Source organism: Narcine bancroftii, chromosome 2 (assembly GCF_036971445.1).
Source record: "Narcine bancroftii isolate sNarBan1 chromosome 2, sNarBan1.hap1, whole genome shotgun sequence".
NCBI lineage: Eukaryota > Metazoa > Chordata > Chondrichthyes > Torpediniformes > Narcinidae > Narcine > Narcine bancroftii.
Window position 1 is genome coordinate 254,913,547 of NC_091470.1, and position 20,832 is coordinate 254,934,378.

At 40.6% G+C, this 20,832-nt stretch overlaps 1 protein-coding gene across 8 annotated transcripts in view; it reads left to right on the forward strand.

Annotated features, from left to right (window-relative positions):
- The window catches only part of LOC138755247 (cancer-associated gene 1 protein-like), a 107,836-nt gene extending 88,386 nt beyond the window's left edge, over positions 1-19,450 (forward strand). For 5 of the 8 annotated variants that reach the window (XM_069920869.1, XM_069920874.1, XM_069920871.1 and 2 more), the window contains 6 exons: positions 5,669-5,732; positions 6,569-6,642; positions 9,734-9,829; positions 12,268-12,338; positions 15,346-15,414; positions 19,258-19,450. In XM_069920869.1, the coding sequence (XP_069776970.1) occupies positions 5,669-5,732; positions 6,569-6,642; positions 9,734-9,829; positions 12,268-12,338; positions 15,346-15,414; positions 19,258-19,294 (411 nt within the window). In that variant the 3' untranslated portion in view covers positions 19,295-19,450. Of the gene's footprint in view, positions 1-5,668; positions 5,733-6,568; positions 6,711-9,150; positions 9,259-9,733; positions 9,830-12,267; positions 12,339-15,345; positions 15,415-19,257 lie in introns of those variants that run through there. The other 3 variants (XM_069920872.1, XM_069920875.1, XM_069920877.1) reach the window with 3 other exon arrangements.
- The last annotated feature ends 1,382 nt before the right edge of the window (positions 19,451-20,832 follow it).

Consider the following 20,832-nt stretch of genomic DNA (forward strand, 5'->3'; position numbering starts at 1 on the left):
TTCCCTTCAAGTTAATTACTCACCCAGATCTTGCTTGAAAAATAATGTCTTGGACTCATTGAAGTAGTAGAAAATCAAAACTGGGTAGCATTTAATCAACACCGAGGGGTTAAACAACAATGTCCTCAAACAGAAAATATCTGCCCTTTGACATTTTAAGAACTAGTTAAACTTGTTTATTAACCTTTGATCAAATGCCCTCTGAGAATGTTAACAGTAACAGGTGACAACACGGAGGCATTATCACTGTTAATGAGTGACAATTACTCTTTTAATCAAACCTATTTTCTTTAACACTTTTGCAAGTGTTCAAGTTGCATTTTTGTTCTACTTTGCAGTATCTTGTATTCAAGGATAGCTTGACTTGCCTGGATAGCACAAAGAACAAAGATTTTCACTGTATCTTAGTATGTGTGATGATAAACCATTCATCCAATCTCCCTGGTGATGAAACAAATTTGTCTGACATTATGAATCAATGAATTTCTCTTAAAAAAAATTGTAAACCAATTTTTTTCTTTTCTGTTTTTTAAAAAAAATTACTTTCCCTTGATTTTTCTTTTGAGTACACCTCAGCTGATAAGCCTTTGCTTCCAGTTTTAATTCCCCTAAAGCAGTGGTTCCCAACCTTTTTCTTCCAACTCACATACCATTTTAAGTATTCCCTATGCCATAGGTGCTTTGTGATTAGTAAGGGATTGCTTAAGGTGGGATGTGGGTGGAAAGAAATAAATTTGAAAACCACTGTTTTAATCATGCCTAATTGACTTGTTATGTGCATGGCTTCATAACTCCAAAGGAAATGGGCCAATGACAATTTTTCTCAAGCAAAATATTTTGGTAACAATTGGGTCTAGAGCAGTGGTCCTCAACCTTCCCTTCCCACTCACATGCCACCTTAAGCAATCCCTTATTAATCACAGAGCACCAATGACATAGAGAATACTTAAAGTGGTATGTGAGTTGGAAAAAAAAGGTTGGGAACCATTGCATGAATAGACCCTGTCAGGGTGTCCAAGGCCAAGGGCTGACCCAGACTCTCCTCCATTTCCTCATTTAAAATCTCCAAGGAGAAAAACTGTCTGAGGCTCAAACCATGCAGCCTGGTACATAAGCCCCACGAATCAGGCAGTCGGGATGTTACTCCCTCTCTGTGAACATTGAGGAAGAAGCACAAGCAGGTTACTATAGACTCTGAATTGGAAAATGATCTCGAAGAACAACCAAAAGTTGTTAAAGATGTCAAAGCATTCGTGTATATTTCCACTCTGTTTCCTTTAAAATTATCTTTTTGATCCCCATCAACACTCCATACTAAGGCAGAGCTTGATTCTCTGGATGTTCAAATGCCAGGAAATTTGCATTCATGACTTAGTGATGCATTTTCATGTGATTAAAAAGTAATATTTTATTACATACTAAATTTTATTTAGTCTGTCATGAGGATATAAACAAGTTTACCATGTCCATTCTGAACATTGTATTATGTTAGCAAGAAAGTCATTAACAAGTTTAACAATCTGTATTTAGTTTAAAATCATAATGGCAGATTAGTCGCTCTTGGAATATCCATAACTCGTTGATGTAAGAACCCACCAAGCCCTGGAATACCTAATCTATGATTTTCCCAAATCCCATCTCATGCCAGCCTCAATTAAAATTTTCCATTAATTTACGTGATATGCAACTTGAATGTTCAAACCCTGACAAGAAAAACTGTTGGACTATTGAAATGGTGTTTGCTGACACAATTTAAGAAATACCTCGAAGAGCATTTGAATTGCCTGGGTATAAAAGGCTATTGGACAAGTGCTGGAAGGTGGGGTTAATGCGCTGATGGTTATTGTTGGTGTGGTGGGTGGAATGGCCTGTTTCATGATTCCATTTATCTGTCATTGATTCTGACTGCTAGCATGCAAAGTAAAAATAGAGATGGTCAGCCAATGGGACTTGTAATCACACATTATACTGCTCTGTGATATCGGGCTGGTGGCTGTTAATGGGAATGAAGACTAATGCCATGGACAAGCTACTTCTGGAAGGACAGAAGTTAAATTCAGTACCAAAGTTTGGCTTGATTTTTCAAATAAATTATTTACAGTGCTCAACAAAAGTACATTCCAGTTAAAAGCAAGGACAGTAAGGGTAGGGACAGCCAGTCTTGGTTAACTAAGGAAAGCATCAAATGGAAAGCCTGTGCATGCAATGTCACCAAGAACAGTGGGAAACTAGAAGCTTGGGAAAACTTTAAAAACCAACAAAGAACTATAAAATGAGCAATATAGTACACTATGATAAAAGATTAGCACAAAATATAAAAGTAGATAAAAGTTTTTCTGCTTATGTAAAGTGCAAAAGGGTGGCTAAAGTGAAGGTTAGTCCCTTGGAAGATGAGGAGAGGGAATTGATATTGGGTAATGAGGAAATGGCTGAGGCTTTAAATTACTATCTTATGTCAGTCTTCACAGTGGAGGACATATCTACCATGCCAAAGACTAATGTGATGGATGTGATGGGAGGTGAGGACTTGAGTTATCACTGAAGAGTTAGTACTGAGCAAACTTGAGAGTCTAAAGATAGACAAGTCCCCTTGGTCCTGATGGAATGCATCCCAGGGTATTGAAAGAAATGGCAGAAGTTGTTGGTGACGATTTAACAAAATTCTGGGCAGGTCCTGGAAGTTTGGAAAAAGATGGTGAATGTTGTGCCACAATTCAAAAAAGGATAGACAAAAGGTAGGGATCTGTAGGCCAGTTAGTTTAATATCTGTAGTTGGGAAAATGCTTAAAGCTATAATTAGAGAGGCATCTGGAATGAAATGGATCCATCAAGCAGATGCAGCATGGATTCAGCAAAAGCAGGCTCTGTTTGACAAATTTACTGGAGTTCTTTGAGGAGATAATGAGCACAGTAGATAGAGGGGAGCAGATGGATGTTTACCTGGATTTCCAGAAGGCATTTGATAAGACTTGTACATCAGATAAGGATTTGGGGTGATGTATTAGCATGGATAGAGGATTGGTTAACCAATAGAAAGCAGAGAGTTGGATACAGGGGAGTGTTTCTGGTTGGCAATCAGTGGTGAGCGGGGTGCCGCAAGGGGTTGGTGCTGGGCCCACAACTGTTCACGATGTACTTTAATGATTTGGAAGAGGGGACAGAGTGCAGTGAATCAAAGTTTGCTGATGACACTAAATTGAGTGGGAAAAGCAAACTAGAGGATACAGAGAATCTGCAGAGATATAGATAGGTTAATTGAGTGAGAAAGGGTATCGCAGATGGAGTACAATATTGGTAAATGTGAGGTTATTCACTTTGGAAGGAAAAATGGAAGATCAGATTATTATTTAAATTGAAAGTGATTGCAAAAAAGATTTGGAAGTGCTTATGCATGAATTGCAGAAGGTTGGTTGGCAGGTGAAGCAGGCGATTGAGAAGGGAAATAGAATGTAGGCCTTCATTGTGAGAGGGGTTGAATTTAGGAGTAGGGAGATTATGCTGCAACTGTATAAGATACTGGTGAAACCACATTTGGATGTACGGTGTACAGTTCTAGACTCTTTACTTGAGGAAGGATGTGCTGGCTTTGGAGGTGCTGTGGAGGAGATTCACCAGGTTGATTCCAGGAATGAAGGAGAGATTAAATCATCTGTGACTGTACTTGTTGGAATTTAGAAGAATGAGAGGGGATCTCGAGAAATGGATAAAATTATGAAAGGCATAGATAACATAGAGGTAGGTAAGTTGTTTCCATTGGTGGGGAAGACCCTAACTAGCGATAGTAGATTTAGGACAGAGATGAGGAACTGCTTTTCCTAGAGGGTGGTGTGTCTGGAATTTGCTGCCTATTGAAGCAGTGGAGTCAAACTCAGTAAATATATTTAAGACAAGGTTGGATGGATTTTTACATAATAGGGAAATCCAGGTACAGTACCACTCCGATTATCTGAAATAGTCAGGACTGGACCTATTTCGGATGATTGGATTTTTTGGATAACTGGATATTTTTTAAAAAAAACAGACCAGTAGCAACAGCAAATCACTTGCATCAATGTTTAAACAGCAACAAACGATAAGGAAAGGGTTTTTGCATTAAAATAATGTTTAATTTTCACAAAAAAAAATGCTGGTTGTAACCAATATCTGACACATCCCCAATGCTGCCGCCGATCACTGAGACCTCCCAATCATTGCCATCTATCCCCTTCATGTCCCCACTGCTGCTACTGATCCTCAGGGAGGCTTTCCAGGCCAGTGGAACACTCACTGGTGAATCAGCAGGCTCCTGTCTCCCCTTGGGCCCGTTCCAGCAGGGGCTGTTCCAGCTTCACATCCTCGTTCTTGATGTTGGAGCCTGACACAGACCCAGTCTTTGCCTGTGCACACTCCACCTTCCAACCGCCACCGACACCTCCCCACCGAGGTCCTGCTCCTGCCCAGGAGCCCGAGAATCCAGCTCCCGTTCGGGAGCCTGAGCATGGGCGTAGCTTGGGGATGGGGGAGCAGGGGGAGGTACCACACATCCTGCATTTTCAGCCTGGCCGCACCCAACCCCACGGCCCTCCTGCACCACATATCTTTGAACTGTGAGACCACTGCATCTGTGGGGAGTCTGGTGTATGTGTGCGGTAGTAGGCCAAGGGGAAGGTTCAGAGTCTGCTTTGGGAGGGAAGGGAGAAGGAGAGAGGGAGGGATGGGAAGGGGATGCCACTGATTCCGAGGTCCTGCTCCTGCCCAGGAGGCCACTCCTCGATGACGCTAGGACAAGGGATTCTTCTGACTGCTTGCTAGGAGACAGTGACATGCAGTTTGAGAGGGAGAGTTGGAGAAAAAAGTCAATAGGAGAAGTTAAAGAAGAAATAGAAAGAGAGAGGAGGGAGTTACCTGAAACTAGGACAATCATCATTCTAATTTCATGTTGGGTGAACTTTTTTTCAACCTGTGAGGTCATTTAGGCTCTCAAAAGATTTTGGATAAATGAGGATTTCTGATTGTTTTGGATATCCTCATTTATCCAAAAATTTTCAGAGCTGAACAAACATCAGTTTCGGGTCCACAAAAAGTAGGGTAAATGAGGATTTTGGATAATCCGATTTCAGATAATCGGAGTTGTATATATGGGGAAAAGGCAGGCCAATGGAGATGAACCTATCAACAGATCAGCCATAATCTCATTGAAGGGTGGAGCAGGCTTGATAGACTAGATGGCCGACTCTTGCTCTTAGTTCTTGTGTTCTCTTGTTCTGATGTCCCGTTGGGTCGGTTTATTTTATACCAGTGGTTTTCAGACTGCCTCCTAAGCTCACATTCCACCTTAAGCAATCCTTACGCTATAGGTGCTCTGCGATTAGTAAGGGATTGCTTAAGGTGGTATGTGCGTGGAAAGAAAAAGTTTGGAAACCACTGTTTAAATCGTACGTAACTGACTATTATGTGCACGGTTTCATACCTCCAAAGGAAATGGGGCCAAAGACAATTTTTCTCAACAAAAATATTTCAATAACAATTGGGTCTTGAGCAGTGGTTCTCAACCTTCCTTTCCCATTCACATACCACTTTAAACAATCCCTTACTAATCTGATGGCATAGGGATGACTTAAAGTGGGATGTATGTTTAGGGGGGGCAGTTGGAAAACCACTATTTTATACTGTTCAACTTTCATTTCAGGGAAATGGGAATCAGAGCAACAATGAAGAGAGGAATGTCACAAATTGGAACACCAGTTATTCTGGTAAGAGTGGATTCATGGATTTTTGATAAAACAACTTCTGGTGATTCCATTGGAGATTAATTTATGCAAAGGTTGTTAAGATTATACAAGGATTTGTTACAGTGGATGTGGAGATACTATTGTGGGTGAGTTCAGAACTCAAGTACAGGGTAGTTAAGTATGAAGCACCCATTGACTGACCAGTTAAAGAATTTAGAAGGAAGTTGTTTTCAGAGATGGAAAATGTGCTACAAAAAGGTGTTGAAGCAAATATAATTGATGGAAATATTCAAATTGTTCACCTTGTACTCAATGTGATAAACATTTTAATTAATTGGTGTTTGATAAGAAATCTTTTGTTGCAGGTGATAAGATTTTTAATGAATTTGTAAAGATTTTATAGAATGGCAGAGGTCCTAATGTTTACAGAATAGAAGTGGAGCTAATGAGCAGTTCTGCTCCTTCAGGCCCACAACCAGTGCTGGGAAAGCCTTGCTGATCCTACTTCTCTCAGTTGCTGGGTTTGCTGTCCTCCAGCAACCTTGGAACATTCAATCCAAATGCATGGTAGAATTTGAGGCAGACGTGCTCTTTGATATATTTGAACATCCGAGCTGTTTCAGGTTATCTGTTTGATTCTGCAGCTCTCCCTGTTCAAATGAGAGCTCAACCCAAGTTGAGGTGGGGTTTCAGATTATTGAAATTTTATCCAAGTTTGCCACTCTCATTCCTTTTGTGGTGGGTGGGAGATTTGTAGGTAGAATACTGTCTCTCCTTGTTTTATTATAATATATAAAATACTTTAACAAGGTGAAATATGAATTATCCAAATCTGTTATTTTTGTACTGATTCTTAGGTACTGATATGGTCAAATCTCTACCCAAGGAAGATACCTTCGCTGAGAAGACAGCTAGTGTTGTTGAAAACGAGGTCAGAAAAAATGTACTTCATCACTAATAAGTACAAATTAGTTTTTAAAGATTTTCTTTTCAAAGTAATCATTTATTTTTGAGGTATTTCTGACTAGCATCTCAATCTGACTCACCTACCCAAGGGTATTTATCAATAAAGAAGGAATGACTGTTCTACTTGTGTGGAGATAACTTGTGATTATTGCATAAAATTAAGATGCTGCATCCTTAAACAAATTTTAATTTAATACATGATTTAAAATTTCTCTAATGTTGTCAATAGCTGCACAGATTACGAGTGATTTTACTCTGCCTGTACTTGGTTTGAAAGATTGAACACAGTGAGCTCTCCAGTGTATAATATTGCAACTGACAAGAAGCTCATTCTTTGGGATTGTGGCAGGCATGAAGAGCATTATAATCTGACCATTCACAAAAATCATTGTTGCAACAATAGAAATGGATTCAAGTAATCTCAGTTTGATGGTACAGTTTGGGAATTGTGGAAAGAGGAGCTTATCTTAATTGCCACTGCAAAATAAGTTATAGAAAATACAAGGAGGGAATGTGTTGACATACTTGCTTCATGCAGATTACCTGCCTGCAAATATGAAGGAACTTTCAGAAATCTTTTCAAACAAAGGGCAGTGGCATTATTAGGGTTGGTGTCACCCAGTGCGGTAACTCATGGTGCCCCCCCGCCCATGGACCTTCTCCCGCACCAGACTATACGGATCCTTAGTAATGCTTTTTGTACTAATGTTACTCTTAAGTTGTAAATCCCATAGATCGGTGAATGTAATGGCAATAGCAGTAAATTGCTTAATATTTCTTAGATTACGTGAATACTAACAACAAAATTGCTTTATAAAATCTTTCAACATTTGAATTACATTATTAGTAACTGAGCGGAAGCATTTTTTGATTTTTTTTTCCTTAAATTATTACTTCATTCCCAAAAAGGTTATTGATATAGGTTCAGATACTAATTACCACCATATTATACCTAAAGCACCAGAAAAACACTAGCAGCAATGAAAACACCAGTGTATGCTCATAGCATAATTCGAAGTGTTATTGTAATTGGGTAATAACTGACAGGTCTGACCAGAGCGCGTTATTAGGTTCAGAAAGTAAATTAGCATAAAGATTTAGCCTTGTAGGTATATTCATAAGTGTAAACTGGGTTTACAAAAAATGTCTTTGTTGTAATAACTAACTACAGGGATATTTTATAAAAAATAATAAATTTCTGCTAAAACATTGCACAAAAATTTTATAGACAATCATCTTGGTGTCATCCCCCCCGATGGTATCTCCTGGTGCAGTCCGCACCCCCCCCGCCCCGCACCCCACTAATGATGCTAGGGACAAAGGGAAGGCCATTCAAGGCCCCAGACCAAATAGATTGGCAAAATATTAATGCTTCAGAAGACTTGAGTAATGAATGGAAAGAGCTTTAATGAAGGGATTATCAGAATAGATGTGGAGGTATTTCCAAATGTGGTAAGATCTGAATTAGTAGCTGCAAATGTTTAATTGTGGGTAATAAATTCTTTAGGATCCTCATAGGGTTTTTAATTATTATTTATGGAATTAGTGTGCATCTCATTACGGTAATTGTGAACGTAAAGACATGGGAATGTGGTGTAATGGTTACTTAGTCAGTGCTTCACTGATCTGGGTTAATGATCTAGACAGGAACTGGAATGTGATCATGGGAATTTAAATGAAATAAAATGATCAAGCCTGGATCAGAAAGGACTAACATCCATAATGGATTCACTGCCTTAATCTGATCTGGCCTATGGGTGGTTCGAGATTCAAAGCAAGGTGTTGACAGACATTTTTCCAAAAAATTGCAGTCTATTCAATTTGAGCCTCTACATTAAAACGCAGCAAGATTACCAGGTGGATCATCCCACATGGACTGGGACATCAGGCTCTGACATGGCAAAGTGGCTTTGAGCCAAATCCTCCTCACAGATATTCATAACCTGTGCTTAATTTGAGGAACTGTTTCAAAGATTAATGTGGCAATAGTCTTCCTTGATGTCCAGGCAGCAATTGTGTGGCTTCAAGGAGCTCCATGGAACAGAATCCAATGAGAATCAAGAAAAATACTTTTTTTTTAATGTAATAAATACCTGGCATGAATGAAAAACTGGAGACTCAGCTTTGCAGAACCAAGTTCCCAAGAAACTCTGCATGGAGTTGATCTGTCCAATGCCAATTTCATTGTTTGAGATTCTGAGAGATATGACAACGCCACCATCTCTGAATCCTGGCTTGTATCTAGAACATGGAAATGCTAGTATTGAACAGACTGACAACAGGGGTGTGCTAAGTAACAACCAGCTTTTAGAGAATAGTTGAAAAGTGTACTGCCCCACTTATTGAAGCATGCTAAACAAGCCTGTCTATCAGCTGAAAACCATCCATTACCATGAATATGTTTCCGAACAATTTATTTTGCAATACTTTATTTCTTCAATTAAAATGGATAATTTAAGTTTTTTTTTAACAGGATGTGAATACCTGTGTATTCAGGCTTATTCCAGTAGAGGGCAGATTGTTTGCTGAAGAGGGCCATCAGATGGAAGCTGCTTTGTTTTTTTAAAAAAGAAATTCAATCAGATGAAACAAAATCTTTCCAGGCCTCCCTGCCTCAAAAAAAAAGAGGTTATGTGAAAAGTAATTTACACTTTACTGGAAGATTGGAGTAAATTTAAGGATGTTTCTAGCACCAATGTGCCATATTTTCTCTCAGAAACTCTCTTTACTTTGATAGTTTGCATTTAGAATGTGTTTAATTTGGGAAATGGCATATGATGAAAATATAATGCTTGAGGTCTGTTTTTTCACTTATATTATGAAAAGGAATAAAACAACCCCAAGTTAATTTCCTTGCCAATGAAATTTAAAATTCCGCAGAGTTAATGTCTACACAGATTTTGGGACCATATTTTATGAATCAGAGAATTTCCAAACTACAAATGATGTAACTTATTTCTATATAATTATAGCCATCACCATAACAATGTAGAGAAAGTATCATCAATGTGTTAAAGTAAGGTTTGCCATTGGAATCCATTGTATTTAATTTTCAGGCAGTAAATCATAGAGGGAAATCATCTGATCAGTTTAAATTGCTTGCGGCCGAAAACGTTAGGCTCCACGCACATGTACATGAACTGGAAAACAAGGTATGAGGTATTGCAACCTGACTGAATGCTTACCTTACTATTAGATCAATTTGACAGCTAATAGATTTAATTTGGCATGTGCCAAATGCATCCCCTGAAAAATCAACTCTTTTCCTGCACTCAGGTATTATAATGTGTAGATAAATCAGATTCGGCTTCATGGTTAAAATTGTACACATTTGGAGGCTTAGTATGTGCATTTGATAAATATGTAATATTAATAAATTTTACTTGGTAATGGTAGTTTGCAGGCACCCTCAGAAAAAGAATTTGCAATTTATAATGTATTTGCATTGTCCTTAAACATTTCAATGATACGTCCTATTATTGGTCTAATCATTTGTGGTCTTAATGCAAAAAGTTCTGTGAAGCAAGGCCCTTGGACACTGAAGCAATGATTAGTTTATTTTATGATGTTGATGGCTATGAGAGAAATCTTCACCAGTGTACAAGGCAGGTTCTACTTCTGGTTACAAAGTATGATGTCATAGAACAATGCAACATAGAAACAGGCTCCTCGGTTCTCATTTATGCACTGAACTTGATGCCTAATTAAACTAAAACTCTGGCTTGTAGTTGATGCATATAGCTCTATTCTCTGCTTGTTCATGTGTCCATCTAGAAGCCACTTAAACACTGCTGTCATATCTACTTCCACCACTACAGGCAGTCTGTTCCTAGCACCTACCTCAATCTGTGTAAATTGTCCCACACAACACCTATAAATTCAACCCCTATTCCTCCCCCCCCACCAACCTAAAGTACAAGTCCTCTCGTATGTGACATTTTATCACTGGGGATAAAGACTCTGTTGTAATTTTAGAAACTTCTAACAGGTTTCCTCTCAACCTCTGATAATTCAGAGAAAACAACCCAAGTTTTTCAAAGTCTCCTTGTAGTTCATACCCCTCTAATCCAGGCTGCATTCTCGCTTATCAGATTCGTAACCTTTATGCTCTTCAGATCAGATTTAAGATTTAGGTTTCCAATTACTTGTCAGAGTACATGCATGACATCACATACAACCCTGAGATTCCTTTTTCCTGCAGGCGCAGCAGAATTACCACGAATTGGTAGTGCAAAAAATAAAGTGAACACAGTGTAAAACATGTAAACAAATAAAAGAACTGTAAACACATGTAACCATTTCAGGATTTTGCAGTTTTTAGCTAATCTCTCAACCCCACATGTGTGTACTCCTTGAGTTTCAAACAAATGATATTATTTTCCATAGTGTCTTACATGTGCTTTAATCTGGCACTTTAAGCAAATGGTGGTCATAACTCAATAGAATGCTTGACAGAGAAGGATTACATTAGATATAATACATCAAGAAAGGACCATTTTGATTCTACTCCTTTATTTAAGTACAACTTGAAAGAAAAGGCCAAGTGTATTGTGTTAGAAGTTGATTTTACTCTAAGAATTAAAGTCACCTAGTAAAGTAAATAATTTTGCCTATACTAATATCTGTTTGGAAGATCCATAAAAATAATTGGGAAAATTAACCTTACTTTAAAAAAAAGAGGTTTTTCACCATGAATGCCATGTTAAAACACAAGCTGAGTGGTTTCTGATTGCAGTTGCCTGCAGAGATCACAACTTGAACATATTTGCTACTGTGAGGTCTGGGAATTAAGTCCCAGTCTAAAACAACTGAATATGGAAGCCTCAATGCAACAGCAGAAGTGGCTGTCAAAGGAGGTCAGGGAAAAGTGGTGGGGAAGAACATGAGTGTGTGGCCATCAACCTTCCCCACACCCACCACCACAGTCACCACCACCCCTCCATTCCCATCTGCCCCTGCTTAGAAGATCCCTGCTACTTTGAGTCATTGGCTCATTATTTGGGGAGAAATCGCAGTATATCAATAATTTTGAAACCCTGTAATAAGCTAATTGAGACATAATAATTATTTAACAAATAAACATAGCATTGAAAACTCAGGCAAGCACCCGCAGACAGCAACATGTCATTGTTCCACTTGAACCCTTTAATTCATATCTTCTTGCTACAGGGTTTGCTCCTTGTTTTACCCCATTTATAAATAATGGTTATTGCTGTAATATCAGAGGGAAAAGGCAGAGATGAACCTTGCATGTATTTATTATAACACTGTCAAGTATGCAAAAGGTGCTGTGAAAGCATAATCCACATTAATGTGAAAAATGCAACACATAAAAGTGCTGGAGAAACTCAGCAGGTCACCCCAGAACTTTTTGTGTAATGCACTTGGTCTTAGCATCTGCAGACTTTCATATTTAAGGTGAATAATGCCTGGAAGTGCCCAAGCCAACTTTCTGATACACTTGATTTCCACTATGTGACTTAACTCACTCATTAAACAAGAATGCTCTGGGCTGCAATTTTAATTAACTGATGAAAGTATCACTATCTAACAATCTTTATCACTGGACACGCGCTTTCTTTTTGAACAGCTCAATGGCCTCAATGAAATGATTAAGGTGGCAAATCAAAGGATCTGGATGTTCACTACACAGATTATGGGGTAATTCATCTTGTATTTTAACTGATCTTAGATCATTAAAATTAGTTATGTCTTTAAATTTTGAGATTCACATTTATTCATTCTTTGAATACAATGATGGGTTCAAGTGTGGGGAGGGGAAAGATCTTGATTTTGAGAACTAATCCAAATTGAAATTAATGTTTATAGAGTAAAGCTGTTTTTCAATAATTCCTTCCTCACAATCCTTGATATTTTTATAAATCAAAATGTAGTTTTGTGGTGCGCTGTTGGCCAGAATCAGACACACACAAGGTAAAGACTATACAACAGGCTTTAATCCACAAAGACTTCCACAGAGCTAGGCTGGCTATAGCTGCAGTAATTCTGAGTGAGGCCTTGGGAGGCCGGCGCAGGTTTATATCCCAGAGGGTGATTGACACCCAACTGGGTGGGGTTTGATCCATTCAGGCCGTCTGATTGACAGCCGGCCAGGTGTTGTCCTGTCCTCTTACACTCCTGCAGGTACAGATGTTTCCCCCTGCAGTAGGCTGGTGGTGTACCACCACATTCACCCCCTTCTTTAGAATTGTCCTGGGGTGGGGGGGGGAGTAACAAGGAATCGTACCCACTATACAACATACAACATACGATCCAGTGGCCGCCGGGGTCTCTGTGACTGTCATAGGACTGGCTCTTGGTCACTGGTTGGAGGGGAAGTGGGGGGGTTGGCAGGGGTTTGTGTGACTGGTGTGGTGCCACGTGGAGAGGTGGCCAAGGGGGCCAGTGTCGACATATAAGAGTCATATTGGATGGCTGGGGGGGGGGGGGGGGCAGGTTCGCCCCCAGGGCTGAAGTGGGCCCGTGGTGGTCAAGGAGGTCCTGTGTGCCCATAGCTGCCTGGGGACGGGGATATATGCCTGGTTACCGTCGTCCTAGGCTGAAGGATGCCATGGGGTGGTGGGTGCTCCTGCTGGTGCCAGGTCCCTGGTTGAGACAGTGTCTTCCCTGCCACTGCCGAACCTAACGTAGGCGTAGTTGTGGTTCGCATGTAGGAGGAAGACCTGCTCAACTAGGGCTTCGGCCTTGTGTATCTGTACGTGCTTACGCAGGAGCACTGGTCCCAGGGATGTGAGCCATGCTGGGAGGGACATTCCAGTCGCTAACTTCCTGGGGAATGAGAACAGATGTTCATGAGGGGTCTCGTTGGTAGTCGTACACAGCAGTGACCAAATGGCGTGGAGTGCCTTGGGCAGGGCGTCCTGCCAGTACTCACCGGCCCAACCTTTTGACTTGAGAGCCAAGAGGACTGCCTTCCAGACCACCCTGTTTTCGCGTTCCACTTGCCCATTGCCTCTCGGGTTATAACTCGTTGTGCGACTGGTCGCGATTCCCCTCACTGTCAGGTACTGACACAGCTCTTCACTCATGAAACTAGACACCTGGTCGCTGTGGATGAAAGTGGGGTAGCCAAACAAGGTGAAGATCTGCCCCAGGGCCCTGATGACAGTGGCCGTGGAGGTGTCCGGGTAAGGGATAGGGAAAGGGAAGCGTGAGTACTCGTCCACTATCGTGAGGAAGTACACTTTTCGGTTCGTGGAAGGCAGGGGCCCTTTGAAGTCCATGCTGAGATGCTTGAAGGGCCGAATGGCCTTTACAACATGGGCCTGGGGCGGGTGGAAGAAACGGGGTTTACACTCCGCACAGACCCGGCAGGCCTCGGTCATGTCCCTGATGTCGCTGGTGGTATACGGCAGGTTCCGGGTACAACCTGGTGACACCCGGATAGCAGAGGGACTCATGCAATGCCTGCAGCCTGTCGTCATGCATAGACGTGCAGGTCCGTGAGAGGGCATCGGGGGAGTCGTTAAACTTCCCGGGGTGGTACTGGATGTCATAGCTGTAGGTTGCCAGCTTGACTCTCCAGCGGAGGATCTTGTCATTCTTGATTTTGCTCTTATTGGGTAATGTTAAACATGAACACCATGGCCGGCTGGTCCGTGAGGAGGGTGAATCTCCTGCCAGGTAGTGGTGACAGTGGCGGACTGCTTCCACAATCGTCTGGGCCTCCTTTTCAATGGTGGAATGCCCTAGCTCGGAGCTGTGGAGGGTCCTAGAGAAGAAAGCGACAGGGCGCCCCCCCCTTGGTTGAGGTTAGCGGCGAGGGCTATCTTGGAGGCATCGCTCTCCACCTGGAAGGGACATCCGCGATGTCCTGCCTGATGCGGATGAAGGCTGCCTGCGCCTCGGGTGGGAGGGAAAAAGTTGTAGCTTGGGCCAGTGGGCGCACTTTATCCGAGAAGCGAGGGACCCACTGCGAGTAATAGGAGAATAGGCCAAGGCACCTGCTGAGGGCCTTTAGCGTGGGGGGGGGGGTGAGAATTAGACACACACAAGGTAAAGACTGTACAACGGGTTTTAATCCACAAACACTTCCACAGAGCCAGGCTGGTTGTAGCTGCAGTAACTCTGAGTGAGGCTTCGGGAGGCCGGCACAGGCTTATATCCTGGAGGTGATTGACATCCGACTGGGTGGGGCTTGATCCATTCAGACTGACTGATTGACAGCCAGCCAGGTGTTTTCCTGTCCCCTTACACTCCTGCAGGCACAGATGTTGCCCCCTGCAGTAGGCCGGTGGTGTACCACCACAAGTTTAATCATGCACATTTTGTGAAAAAGTTAGTGCTTTTAGTAGATATTATTTTGGGAGTGCATTTGTTCATCAGCATTTACTAAACTGTTGAATTCTGCCAATTACAAAAGCATATCCCTCAGCTCCACTTCCTAAAGTTTGGCAACAGATCTGTTTGGGCACCTTTCATCTTTTGCCAACCTGCATAAGTATATATTCTTTCCTCACTTCTCTTTTTACTTTTAAAAGGTTTGTCAATTTTGTTTCCGATCTATGAACAGAATTGCCTGCTCAAAAATATTGTGATAATTTTGAAGATAATTGGGGAAATTGCAATGTATCTAATTGGAAGGGTGCGATGGTCAATTCAAATTCATATTTTAATGATTTGTGCAAAAACTCTGTTTAATTCCAAGATTAGAAAAGAAGGATTTTGCCTTAGTTGCTGCTTTGAACAAAAATTCAACAAAAGAATATTGTCAGAGGTATGTTTTAGTTTAGAGTTGAATATTAAAAATTGTTACAAATGTTAATATATCCATATGACTAATGAATTTGATTTAACAATGGCATGTGTCAAAGACAATAATTTATACAAATAGTTTTACAGTTACAAACACCGACATGGAGTAATTTTATCCTTTCTGATTAATCCAGCCAGTGATTGTCTGTATGGATTAAAGTAATAACATTAACCACAGAAGCAGGGTGATGATTCCTCCCACAAGTTTTTCTCAAGCAGTCTTGCCAAAGATGATAAAAAAGACTGCTGTCCGTGTTCAGATCCCTCATGGTCAATGATTCATACAAACATGGGGCACATTGACTTTAGTACAAATATTTTTCTTGGCTGGTCTGCTCGAGATTGCTTTCTGGAATCTTTGTTATTGTTTGAAGAAATCACGGAGTCGATACCGTGAGAAGGGGCACAAAATCCTTGTTCATACTGTGATCTTGCTTTGAGGGATGGGGATGACTTGTGTTGTTAAAACCTAATCCATGTGTTTGCCAGTCTGTCCAAGGAGTAACAAAAGGTGTTATGTTCCGAGCCTATAAGGAGGTCATCTAAATTTGCTTTTTACACAGAAATCCTGCAATATTGGCATAAAGAAGACCTGGCATTAAGCCGTCTTTGGTAATTTACAGTGAACCAAACAAAGCCGGCATAATGCCGGGTCAGTGTGTCATTTTATACAGCAAGCCAGCACTGTGGGAGCAAAAGAGGTTGGACATGTAACACAAAGATCATTTGCATCTAGTGTCACATATAACAGACCTTATTTAACGGCATGTTAGATCCACTTTTCGCAAAACATGGCTGATGGTGGGTTGACGGGAGACACTCTTGGCGGCACGTTGTCGGTCCCCACCCTAATCATTGTTGTGTTGAGAAAATGTCAGGTTTGAGAGCGACCGAGTTGCTCAGGGTTTGCAATCAACCTTTACTTTCATCAACACACAACAATTAATAAGTGTGTGAAAATCGTAGCGGGAATAAAACATACACACGAGCACAACTTATAAAAGTGTGGGAAAATACACACATAATTTAATAAAACATGCACAAAATTTATAAAAGTGTGGGAAAATACACACATAATTTAATAAAACATGCACAAAATTTATAAAAGTGTGGGAAAATACACACATAATTTAATAAAACATGCACAAAATTTATAAAAGTGTGGGAAAATACACATAATTTAATAAAACATGCACAAAATTTATAAAAGTGTGGGAAAATACACACCTAATTTTATAAAACATGCACAAAATTTATAAAAGTGTGGGAAAATACACACATAATTTAATAAAACATGCACAAAATTTATAAAAGTGTGGGAAAATCTACAAGTATTAATCTATAGCAATGATTTTCAAACTTTTTCTTTCCACTCACATGCCACCTTAAGTAAACCCTGTGCCATAGGTGCTGTATGATTAGTAAGTAATACTGTCAGGTCACTAGTTTGAGTGCTACTGGTACCATGAAATCCAGTACTATCTGTGGCATGGTCGGTGACTAAACTAGCTCCCCCACTAGACACCCTGCAGAATGAAAAACAAGACCTGTCAAAGGGTGGATGAACTTTTCTGTAGGGTCAATGACCATCTAGCAAATGTGCCATGAAGCACGGAAAGGGCATCCCTTGCATCAAAGCTTGGTCTGGCTATTCACTGCAACAGAACTTCCCCCAGCCGTCTTGGACCTCACCATGCTGCTGGATCCGGGAGGGAATGCCAAGAGGGTGGGTCTGTACCCTGTGCAATCCCTACTCACCTAAATCCATTCATGCACACGCTGTTCCTTTCTGAGGAGTGGGGAATCTTCATATCAAACCCCACAAACTTACTGTAAAGACCCATCATCATCCTATGGGGTGGATGGCCAGAAGATGATGATGATTAATAAAGAATTACTTAAGGTGATATGTGAGTGGGGGGAAAAGTTGAGAACCACTGCTCTAGACCCAATTGTTACTGAAATATTTTGCTTGAGAAAAATTGTCATTGGCCCATTTCCTTTGGAGCTATGAAATTGTGCACATAACGAGTCCATTAGGTACGATTAAAACAGTGGTTTTCAAACTTATTTTTCCACTTATGTGCCACCTTAAGTAATCCCTTACTAATCATCGCTACCTAATGTTGGGGGCTGGTGATAGATAATAAAAGATGAAGTTGGGGGCTTCAGACTGTTGAAATGGAGGTCAAACCCAAAGACCAGCTTGCTCACAGCACAGGGTGACTAGAGTCACCTGGGGACAACTGAGAGCAGGGCTGGGGTGGGGGAGGGGAGATTGTGGGGTGGTGGGATCAGTGTGGGGGATGGTCTTTTATCACAATGTCACTCCCTGACACTAATCTCCTTTCCCTTAATATCTGAAGGTCTGTCAGTGACTGTCTTGAATACATTCAGTAAATGAGCATTCACACCCTCCTCCTGTAGAATTCCAGATTTGGTACCCTTTGATACATACTTTTTATCTTATTCATGAATGATCAAGCTCTATTTTGAAAGATCAACAGCCACCATACTCTGACCTGTCAAAACCAAAACTTATGAATTAAATCATCTCCCACCTAACAAAACAGTGAGTCTAGTAGAAGATGCATCACCATTTCACTACCAGCTCATTTCATCTCCAGCTCCAGCCATTTCATCTACAGCTCATTTCAGACTTGTGCATTTATGAAAGCATGCATAGACATCCGAGATAGACTAAACCCAAGTGTCAGCTGGTCAGCTATTCCCTAGTGAACTACTCACTGTCAGCCAGATCGACTCTGCCTTTTACCTTTGCTGTATAATTGCAGCTCAATCTAGCAGACCTAGTTTCAAATCAGTGATGTACTGGGAATGATTCCTTGATGGGTTGGTGCTGGACCCAGCCACACTTTGTGATTGCCCTCACACCATGAGCGGCCCACAGCAACAGGGGGCGGGCCGCTGGGAGAGGGTAGGACAGTATTATTGTTTAAAAATATTTTTCCTGTTGTCCTACTTGCATGTTTTGTCCAATTTTAAATGCTTACAGGTAAATACAGTAAAAAAACAAATTGGACAGATAATCATCCTTTTTACACAGTCAGTGTTACGACCTCTGCTATTGGAAAAAAAGCTGGGACTGGAACAACCCCACCCCCCCCCCCCCCCCCTCAATTCTGTGTTGGTGCCTTTTACACAGAAGGCATAGTGTTAAAAAAAGAAAGCCACAAATATCCTGGAACAAAGTGGCTGTGTAAAAGGCACCATTGATACAAATGCTGAACAACTTGAGGATAATTCACAGTATACCAAGAAGCAGTTATCTCTTTTAAACCAACTAATAGGTGATACTATGCAAAAGACACAGCATGGGGTATAGTTATCCCCTGTATCCATGTCAATAGTGAAGAAATTTCTTTGCAGACCTTTCAATTGTTGATATAATTACTTAATCCACTTTCTTCCCCTATTTGGGCTGCTTAGGTTTTTAATTGTTGGAGAGGAACTTGCCCGAGAGATGTCCATTCTATTGGCATTTGCCCAGTACAGCTGACTAGACTAGTCTGCCACAGACCTAATTCCTGCTTTGGTACTTTGCAGTGATGCAACTCCTGATAATATCCTGCCCCAAAGCAAATTATGTGAGCTGCAACAGACAGGCCCTGAGGAAAGAGAAACATTCAGCAATGAGAGATTGTGGATCATCATTATTCTAAAGATAGCACAGCCACTTTATTTGATAGATGAATTATTGATGCATGATAATTTGACTATAAATGAATTAAAATTACATATATTCTAATTCTTCGAACTAAATGATTAAAATTTTATTTTGCAGACCAGACAAATGCTACAAGACTACAGAAAACAGCTAAAATTCCTTACCTAATGAGTGAAATGCAAAGCTCTCATTGAACTGAGTGATTTCTTATGGTATTCATTTCAATTGTAGAAATAATTCTCTTTACAAGAATGGGATGTTTCAGTGTACTTTAAAATATATTAATGCAATAAATGAATCTAGAAATTTAGGTTTAAATGTAATGCATGTTGCTTAAGAATATCTTTTCCTCATTAGATAATTTATTTTACATGCATTCTCCATAATAAAGGATTCCTTGAGTAACCAATTTGGCATCCTATGGTTAGTCAAGGGATTACTTACGGTGGAATGTGAGGGTGTGTGGTTACATATCGTCTGATAAACCTGATTCATAATTTGTAGAGTAAGATTTAGTCTCTGTTATTTGACCTCGGTTGAACTGATCAGGAAAGTTTGGACATTTTATACAACCTCTGGTATGCTTAACAGCAGCAAATTTTGTTTAAAAAGCAATCTTGTCAGATACGCAGTGCATTCAGGCCATGCTTACTTTCATGTAAGCTTTGAGCTTTCAATGTTGGTAAAAAAATAAAAATGATGAAAATCTGCTGCTGTACCATGACTGTAACCCAGACAGTGGTAAGGTAGAGGAGCAAGTACCAGGTTGGCATCATACCAGTTTCATTGCCATTGTTTTAACTGTCGGAAACATAACGGCTTATTTGTGCATAAACTCTGAGAAAATAATATTGTTATAATGAGCAGAATGTTTTTAATTACATTGGGTAAATATCAGTAATAACTCCACCTTAGTTTAATATAAAAAAAATTCAATAGGATCTTTAGCAACTAAATGAGAGGTTGACAGTGGTCTTGGTTTATTATCTCATCTGAAAGATTGATAGGTATGAATTAAAATATCTATTATGTGGGCTTGAGAGGCACTAAAATATTCTGAATCTCTGACATGCTGATACTAACAGCAATTGCTTTGAAAAGGTAACCATGGAGACTAGTTCCATTACAGTATCTAGAAAGAGGTGAAAGTATGCCTGGGTAGAAGAGCATGTGAAGATAGGTGATGTGTATTGTGGCCGTAAGTGTGGTGATCACAGCACAAGCGCAGATGGAATATGAGGAGTTATGGCGGCCCGCCGCTGCTCCAGGCGGCGAGCGCAACCAAAGACCAGCAGCCTGCGCAGCGACACTGGCCCCAACAAGTGGACTGGCTGGTGAATGGCAAGGGCAGCTTAAAGGCCAGCGACCCCAAAATGGCGCTGGCCTTGCTGCACAGCCAACAGTTAGGGACAGTGCGCAGGGAAGAAGGGAATTGTTATGCAGGAGATTACTCGCGCATGGGAAACCCACTTTTGTTATGTGGGTTGTAACATCAATAAAGGGGGGCAACAGTGGGAACAGCGCGAATATAAAAGTCAGGCCTTAGTCCCCAATAAAACACAAAGCTTAACCTGACTACATTATGTATGTGTGTCTTCTTTTGAGTAGCACGTGGCTACAGTGAATTAATTTAAACAGGGAAAGCATGGTTTTGGTCAATAAAATGAGAATTGAATTAATGCGAGAAGAAAC